Source organism: Syngnathoides biaculeatus, chromosome 6, assembly GCF_019802595.1.
Source record: "Syngnathoides biaculeatus isolate LvHL_M chromosome 6, ASM1980259v1, whole genome shotgun sequence".
Lineage (NCBI taxonomy): Eukaryota > Metazoa > Chordata > Actinopteri > Syngnathiformes > Syngnathidae > Syngnathoides > Syngnathoides biaculeatus.
Window position 1 is genome coordinate 9,368,579 of NC_084645.1, and position 9,362 is coordinate 9,377,940.

Sequence of the window (9,362 nt, forward strand, 5' to 3'; positions counted from 1 at the left end):
CGATGAATTGCTTTCACAAAAATACAGTGGAAAAAAAAACACTAATATTTGTAAAATGCTCAGGTCTGGGTGAATGCAATTCAATCTGTATTCTCGGACATCAAATGAATGTACTTCACTGATGATGGAGTCGCATTTCACTCGTCTGACTTTGACGCAGGCAGTATGAGAGTAGTTCCTCCCCAGTGATGTTTGTATGTGAATATTGAAGGTTGTTTGGCTCTTTATGTGCCCTCAGATTGACAGTACATAATATTGTCTGCCTTTCGCCTGAGGTCTACTGTAAAAACCTCCATGACCCACAACATTAAAAGGTGTTTACAAAGTGGATGGATGGATTTAAGGCATTTTGAAAAAGGCGGGTCTTGCTCGTAAAAGGCATACTGACGCCACATTAAAATTTATATTTCACACCAATGTGTCAAATTTCAAGCTCTTCAGTTTCAGTTTGGCAAAGTGCTAACTCTTAAATCTCAAATCAAAGTACAAAACGATGATTTACTTCCCCCAAAATAAGAACTGGTGCTTTTAGGGCTGTTCTGCTTCCAGCGTGCATCATCCGAATGTCGTCTGTTTTATTTATATGATTCTATTTTCATCTGTGGTTAAGGTGAACTGGAGTGCTACGTAGAGCCTTGTTTTTGGGAGCACAAGGCTGTCACTTCAGGCAAATTCAATTCCGTTTTCTTGTTAGCTGACATCAAAGTCATAAAGAAACAAAATCATCCTTTGTTTTCACCTCTTGAGTGAACGGCTTTCATCGTGTGTATTTTATTCAAACAGCGCCCTGCGATTGTCTTTGACAGGCCCAGGCTAGCGCTATAGATAATGGATTGATGCTTTAAAACAGATGTGATAGGTTTCATGAGTTCTACTCGGACTTGTGTATTACTACTATTACCCATTTAGGATCACATGAAAGCGGGAACCTCTCCTAGCCAACAAACTGTGAATTGTTAAGGGAGGGCAAAAAGGAGAATGACAGACATTCCATCTTGAAGCCTGAAAAAAATAATGTGTTTTGAAGTGTGTCTTCTGCTCGTATTTAGTCATGACTGTATAACTCATGTTTGAAGCTTGCCAACTCATCAGTTAACCTTAAGTGAATCTTGCTGAAATGTTTACTCGAGACCAGGACGTAAGAATGTGCCCGTTATTACCAGATAGATTTGGTTTAGTCATTATGATCTAGATATTTTGTGATGCTCTTCATTTTATGATGCGATTCTCTTATGATCCTCTTTATTTTCCTTTCATACTTTTGTGATGCGGATCCTTCTGATAGTATACAAATGCTGCAAGTCCTCTGTATCTTTGCACTTATGATCTGCTACATCCATTGTCTGTCACTCATTTGTGCCCAGAATATTTTGTAAGTAAAAGCTTCGAAGAAACTGTTTATCATCTCCAGCCTGTATTTGGATAACCAACATTCTCACTACCCAAAATTAAACGAACACGCGGGGGGAAAAAGCGTCCTCCAACAATTGGTGACCCCGACGTGATTTCGGACTGAGGTGTTGGTTGACAGATAGAACATCGGCCGGCCAACAATTGACAAGGTGCGAGAACATTTATCCTCCAAAAGTGATCTTCTGTTTGTTAACTGGTGTTGAGGTCCGTGTCACGTTTGAATTTGTGTCAGTGTGTAATTAGTTTCTGGCTGCTTGAACAGTAGGGAAATTGTGGGTGGTATAGTCCTGGGTTAGAGGCCCTGGTGGGACGGGACTAAATGGTTGAAAAGCCGTAGAGTGTGTGGGCATACCACTCTAAAAAGGGTTTAGAAGTGCCCTGTGATCGGAGGTTGTGCCGACACAAAAAGGTTGTAAATCCTGTGACCGGCAGACAGACCAGTGGGTTGAAGCCAGTCCAAAACTTTCTGAACCGAGAGGTTGTCTCGTTCTTTTCGGAGAATCCTTGAGACTTGAATTCCTCATTCGAAATCAAAGGACGAAGTGTGCACTATAAAAAGTTAAGAAGAATAACCCGGATGAACAGAAGTAGAGAAGAATTACCCGGATGAACAGTGAAATGCGCAATTGTAATTTTATTTTAGGAGAGGTTGTTTCGTTCTATCAAGAATCCTAGAAACTAGAATTTGTCAAATAAAATAGGATTTTAAGAGTGCTTTAGAGAACAAAAAAAAAATCAAGCGCTTTTGCTAAATTAAGGTTTGAGTACTTTTGTTTGTGTGGTATCGAGTACTTTTGAGAAAATAAAGAGGTTTGAGCACTTTTGAGAAAAGATGATCTAAACCAAAATGCAGGGAGAGTTTGATAGGGAAAGTGAATGGTTCGATTAGTGTCAAATACCAAACCATTCTGAACAAGTGGTGCTAAGTGGACACGTGAGGAATGTGTGTTATGTGTGTTTTGTCATTTATTTGTGTAATATGAATTTAATGAGTATTTGTTTTCTTTTGTATATAGTTCTGATGGCATACGTGGGATATTGTGGCATCAAGGCATCAAAGCATGCCTGAAAAAGAACAAGAGAATGAGAAAGAACAATTGAAAGAATGGATGAGGAAAAACTGTGAGAATGGATGGTTTCCTCCAATGTCTTCAACTGCGTGTTTTGTGGCATTAATGAAGAGAGTGTTGGTCTGGTACCGTCAACACCCAAAGTGCCCTCCGCGCCGCCTCCTTATTTGGAGGAGAAACATCTTTCGGGGTTGTCTCCAAATGACCCATATGTACCACCTTACCATGAAGCCAGGAAATTTCAGGCTCCAGTGTTGAATGTAGCTGGCGCTCGACTTGAAGTAGATGTAGGTGATCAAACGTCTCTCACTCGCTTACAACAAACATCAAACATGAATACGGTTGCAGTAACTCTGGTTGCTGGAGTGACCACCGCCATTAAAGAATTAGAAGGAAAATTGGACAAAGTTGTAGATTTGAGAGCCGGCCCATTTACACGTTTGAATCAGCTCGGAATGTACAAGGCGGAATTAAATAGACACCAAGAGGTTCCACAAAATATTAGAGATCAACTTGAGAGAATCACCACTGAACATGAAGACAGAGCGAACGCTAAAGTGGAAGAGCAGAAACGTGCCCGCTGAACAAGAAGCAGCCCAACTGAAGAGAGAACAGGAATTTGCTGTCTACGCTGGTAGAGGCCCTTCAAGTGGGGAAGTGGAAAACAGGTTGTACATTGATCAGTTACAGAACTAAGTAGCAGAATTAAAGTGTCATGTCCAGAATATTTCAGGTGTCCACCACGACTCTGTTCTGGATCAAACCGGAGGTCCTGAAGACCCCGAGAAATCTTCCGAAGGTCCAGCTTCTCCTCATCGGCCTGTGACTCATTCCCAAATCTTACAGGCTCACATGTTGGCCAAAGTTGATCCGGCTATTGGTAACTCTGCTATGTTTTACAAACCTTTCTCTCCCACTGATGTGAGTATGCTGATGCAGAAACTTCCACCTATGCGATCTGGTGGTGTAAATTGGCTTCAAGCAGTGCAGAGAGCGGTTACAGGACAAATGTTAACAGCAGGTGATATCCGTGTCCTTCTTACACAATCATGTCCGCTTTCACAGTTGAATACTCTGATGCAAAATTCAGGTTTTTCTTCTCTCACCGATAATCAGGCTCTTACACAAGAAAATTATTTGATCTTGTCTACAGCACTGGATGCTTTGTTTCCACTTCCTGAGTGTGTTATTTCAGATATGGTGTTTTCTCCCAAAGCAGTTGAGGAGGCCGCAGCTTTTGTTGACCAAACCCTCACTGATTATACTCTGAAAACAGGACACGCTCCTACGGCCCACGCCTTGCATTCGCAAGTGTTCTGAGCAGCCATTTTAAAGGGTGTTCCCAATTCTGTGGCGCAGGCCATAAAGGCCAATCCAGACCTTCCCGGTGCTGAGGTTGACCAGTGGTTGTCACATCTTAAACATCATTTAAGGAGATATGCTAAAGAGAAAGAATCTAAGGTAGACAAACACAAAAGTACAGAAACACAACTTGCTATGTTGCAGTTGAAGAAGCCACTCATGCTGTGATCTCATCTCCCTCTGTCGGTTCTGAGTGCATGATGTATCAAGCAGGTTCATTCATAGGTCGAGGTGCGCCCCCTGGTGGCCGTGACATGTGCTTCAATTGTGGACGGCCTGGTCATTGGGCCCACAGTTGCAGACAGCGACCTCAAGTGTCCGGATGGAGAGGCTGAGGCAGAGGTTAACAACCTACACGTGGCTACAATCTACGAGGTTACAACCAATCCCGAGAGAGAGGACATCTTACACAGCACCAGCAGCTACCGCAGCAGCAACAAGAATATCCCTCAGTGCCATACCAACAGTATCTACCACCCTCTGGTGGACAGTTTCCGCAATGATGGTGCCCTGAATTCACATGTTTAGGCCTGCAGGAGCCTTTGATGATCCTGACGGTAGGAGGATTAACTTTATCATTTATGGTCGACACAGGAGCTCGGCCTTCTACTATCACAGCCCTGCCACCTGATACCTCTGTTACCAGGAAAACCATCTCACTTGTTGGATTCAAGGGTGAAGAAATTGCCCTGCAATTGACAACTCCAGTGACTGTTCAATGTTTTTCACAGACTTTTTTTGCATTCTTTTGTGTTTGCACCTAACTGTCCAGTCAATCTTTTGGGCAGAGATCTACTCATCGTCACTTGCCCTCTCATCAAATGCAGCCCTGATGGATTTATCCTGGAATTTCCGGATGGTAACACCTACTGCTGTTCTGCCGCCTCTGCCTCCGGTGCCACCTCCCAGTTTCCGCTTGTTGAACAACACCCTGTGGCATGCGCCACTGCCAACATCTATTGGGCAAGAGTGGATATTGACTCCAGTGGTTGGCTCGAGGCTGAGCACTTTTGGACTCTCTGGTCACCTTGAGTCCGTAATCTCAGATTTTATGATATGGTAATTTCATTGCACTCTGTACTATGACAGATCAGGAGAAGAGATCTATAGTGAGGTATTTCAAGACATTGATAACAACATATGGGAATTGAACATGGGTGATTTGTTTGTGGGCAAACCAGCTGTTGTCTTCTCGGTGTTCTTGACTCCTGAACAACTCGAATGGTATAAGTTGGCAGATCCTTCTGATCCTTCTATGCCTCCTTGTCACCCACATGTCTCTTTGATGGTTTCGCCCCAGCACACAGCGAAGGATCATGGTCCGTTTGTCCTGACATGCACAGAGGCCAGAGATTGGCAAAATTTATTTCACTCTCAATTGCTCTATTCCTCATCACTTGCTTATTGGATTCAGTCTAACACATTTTTGCCAACTTCTGTTTTGGAGCACCAGCTTCTAGATAAGCACCATGGACGTGAAACAACCGACAGTGACTTTTTCACTCCCACTTTGCCAGTCCCGAACCCTCACTCGACACTGTCCCAAATTACATCACCCCACACTCATTTCACTTGCATTGACTTGGCTAATGCTTTCTTTTGCATTCCTCTCCATCCCTCAATGAGGCAATTTTTTCCTTTCACTTGGAATGGTGTTTGTTACTCCTACAATTGCCTGCCTCAAGGTTTTGTCCTTTCCCCCGGACTCTTCAACAACTGTCTTCGTCAGTTGCTGTCTCTGCTTGAACTGCCTAATGGAGTTCTTCCGGTGCAGTATGTGGATGACCTCTTGCTGGCAGCTCTTTCTGAAACTTCTTGTCTTGAAGTCACCGGCCGGGTCTTTGCTCTCTCATTTGGCCTCTGTTGGCCTGAAGTGTTCCAAGTCCAAACTTCAGATTGCCTGGCCACAGGTTTCCTTTTTCAGACGATTGATCTCACGCCATGCACAGGAATATCTCGCTCTTACAAAGACGACATCCTTCATCACCCAAAACCAATGAATGTCAAAACCATGTTGGCCTTTCTTGGTCTTTGCAACAACTCCAGACATCATGTTCCAGACTTTGCTGATGGTAAATGACCAGGGTATGCGGAACCTTTCTGATATTCTTTGTTGGACCATTGAAGCAGATACTTCCTTCATTTCCTTGAAACAGCATCTTTCCAATGCTGCGGCTCTTGCTAATCCTGATAACAACCGCATGTTTTATCTAGATGCATCTGAAAAGGTCAGCTGTTTGTCTGCTGCCCTTTATCAGAAAGGGGAAGGAGGAAGTCGACAAGTCTGTCTGTATGCATGCACTCCATTGGAAAAATATGAGCAAAGACATCCAATATGTGCTACTTTCGCATCTGCTCTAGCCAGAGTGATTCAGAAAACATCTCACATTGTTCTCCATCACCCACTGACTGTGCGAACATCACACAGTATAGTCCAGTACGGCACAAGTCAAGATTTTACCATGACCGGAGGAAGACAGAGGAAAATTGAGGCAATTTTAACATAACCACATATTCTCTTTGCTCATGAAGGACTAAACATGGCTGAAGGTCTGCTCAAAGGGGAACCACATTGATGTGTACAAAGAACTACGGAAGAAGTCTCACTTCGCACTGAACTCTGAGACATCGCTTTAGAACCCGGATTTCATTCTTTTCACAGATGGATGTTGCTTCAAGGGCAACGATGGCCTTCAATCTGGGTTTGCAGTAACCCAACCCACAGAAACAGGTTTTGAAGAAGTACAAGCTGTAAGAATTTTAGGCTCACAGTCAGCACAAAGAGCAGAAATTTTGGCATTGACAGCAGCTCTCAGGTTAGCAGAAAACCACTCAGTAAACATTTACACAGATTCAGCGTATGCACACAAGACAGTTCATGTTGCATTAAAAGAATGGCAGCGAAACAATTTCCAAAATGCAACCGGTACACTCATTAAACATCAGGACGACATTCTCAAATTGCGAGATGCTTTACTGCTCCCAACAGCGGTAGCAGTAATAAAATGCAAAGGTCGCTCTCGAACTAATGATTTTGTATCAGCAGGAAACGAATCAGCAGATTAAGCAACAAAAAAGGCTGCAGGGTACCGACCATCACTCCCAACTAAATGTAAGGGAGTCTGAATGTGACAATCAACAGGAGGTGACAATAGAAACAGTTAAGTTGTGGCAGGAAAAGGCAAGTCCAGAAGAAAAAAGAGTGTGTAGAAGTCGAAAGGGGGTGTCAGAGATGAGGATGGCATATGGCAAAAAGAAGGTAAATGCATTCCATCTCAGACACAATTGAAAAATCTAATTTCTGAAGCCCATGGAACATGCCATGTAGGTGTGGATGAAACATTGAGACGACTCCACTCCTGGTGGCATCCTTTTATGAGACAAATTGTTAGGGGTGAACTGCAGGACTGCAGCGTTTGCAGTAAGTATAACAGTATACTTACAACAAAACCACCACAGGGAGTACACGATCCGGATGTGGACGCTCCTGGTCAGGTGGACAGGTTCCTTCCAAGTTACTGAGTGGACAGCCACAGCAGTACGTCTTGAAGGAAAGGGGGACACATGGTTCCACATCTCATCTACACGACCCGCAGGTCCGCCTCAGGCTCAGCAATCCCTCCACCTGACAACAACTAGAAAACGACGTCTCCAGTGGTGGCTGGCAACCATTGATGACATCATTCTCCAAGGGTTGATTTCACGGTACACAGGCACAATAATCCCGGTGAATCTACCTGTGACCAGGTAGTCTAACCCCAAGGTCCTGAAGAAGCCGACTGCGCCCCAGCTCGACTCATCCCAGAGGAAAAGATCTGTCAGCGATTGATTACTGCCGCCATTGAGAATGGATAAATTGTTCCCCTTCAGGCCCAATGCACCAGTCCCTCCCGGATGATGACGCTGGGGGGGATTGAAGTGTGTCTTCTGCTCATATTTAGTCATGACTGTATAACTCATGTTTGAAGCATGCCAACTCATCAGTTAACCTTAAGTGAATCTTGCTGAAATATTTACTCGAGACCAGGACGTAAGAATGTGCCCGTTATTACCAGATAGATTTGGTTTAGTCATTATGATGCAGATATTTTGTGATGCTCTTCATTTTATGATCCAGATATTTTGTGATGCTCTTCATTTTATGATGCGATTCTCTGGTGATGCTTTATTTTCCTTTCATACTTTTGTGATGCTGATCCTTCTGATAGTATAATAATGCTGCAATTCCTCTGTATCTTTGCACTTGTGATCTGCTTCAGCCATTGTCATTCATTTGTGCCCAGAATATTCTGTAAGTAAAAGCTGTTCATCCTCTCCAGCCTGTATTTGGACAACCAACATTCTCACTATGAGAAATTAAACAAAGACACAGGGGGAAAAAGCGTCCCACAACAGTTTCTATTTAAAAAGAAGCTTTTTTTCCTCAACTGGCATCTTTTGGGTCGACAAACCACTCGAATGACCAGAGAGGAAAGCAGCCAAGCTTATGGATCAGGCTAAAATCAACCCTAATGTGTGTCTTGCTCACTGTGAAATGCCACCTGCAACGATAACAGCAACGGGGTGCAGCCATCCCATATTTGGAAGATGTAACACAACAGTCGAGAGAGAGGTCAGAGAGCCTTTCCCTACTGAGAAGACTGCAACCCTTTCCCATTTACAATCCAACTCTGCCAAACTCGCACTACGCCAGCACTGCTCCCATTGGAGGAGCTTTTTGACGTCTCGTGTCAAAAGCTCCTGTATGGAACATTTTTCTATTCAATGGCACCAACACATTGTCGTATTGTCGCATATACTGTCCTAATCTTGTCAAATAATCTGATGGCGAGTAACCACCATGAGAAAGCTCTCATAGACTTTAATACTATGTGGAAAAACAACTCTGAAAATGATTGAAAATATGTCACCATTTCTGGTGTGGAATGTGTCCAATGAGGATAGGCCTCTTTGTAGTGTCACACACAAACACTTGCAGGATAAACACAGCTGGCTAATTGCGATTAACTGAAGTGGGCTACTAAAACATAACAATTGTGTCTCACACACACACACACACACACACTCAGACTGATTTGAGAGCAAGATTATAAGGGGTTTAAAAAAAAAAGATGCATGATTTTACATTATCTTGGCCGGGCCTGTATAAATATGCGTGTAGCGCCAGCGTATTGATTTCCCACTGAAACACGCGCTGTTGCTGCAAGATGCGCCATGTGATGCTGCGCAATCTAATGAGTGAGCGGTACCCACGTGATTGGACTTGAGCTTTTCACCGCCTTTGCCCTTATTGTGTCCCCGCTGATGGCGCAGTACGCGTGTGAGCTCATTTTATATGCAGGTAGCCATGGTGATGTAATCTTTCCTAAAGTGAACGAAGACGACTGTAATTAGTTACTGATGCTTATGTAACGAACACCACACACTCAGGAGTGCTCGGCATCACCAGCAACCAACTACTAAATCTGCCCCAACCAGATTTGAATAATCCCCTCGACAGGACCACAATTTAATCAA

General features: G+C 43.6%; 1 protein-coding gene across 3 annotated transcripts; it reads left to right on the forward strand.

Annotated features, from left to right (window-relative positions):
* The first annotated feature begins 1,104 nt into the window (after window positions 1-1,104).
* On the forward strand, window positions 1,105-8,159 carry LOC133502647 (uncharacterized). Of its 3 annotated transcripts, none has more exons than XR_009795522.1 (3): window positions 1,105-1,562; window positions 2,430-7,550; window positions 7,609-8,159. XR_009795522.1 is itself a non-coding variant. In XM_061823677.1 (2 exons), exon 2 carries the CDS (start codon window positions 4,999-5,001, stop codon window positions 5,923-5,925), a length of 927 nt encoding a protein of 308 aa, XP_061679661.1. In that variant the 5' UTR covers window positions 1,105-1,562; window positions 2,430-4,998; the 3' UTR covers window positions 5,926-8,159. The 3 variants fall into 3 exon arrangements, 1 of the variants encoding a protein (XP_061679661.1); XR_009795521.1 differs by having other exon boundaries at window positions 2,430-7,104; window positions 7,174-8,159; XM_061823677.1 differs by having other exon boundaries at window positions 2,430-8,159.
* Window positions 8,160-9,362: the final 1,203 nt, after the last annotated feature.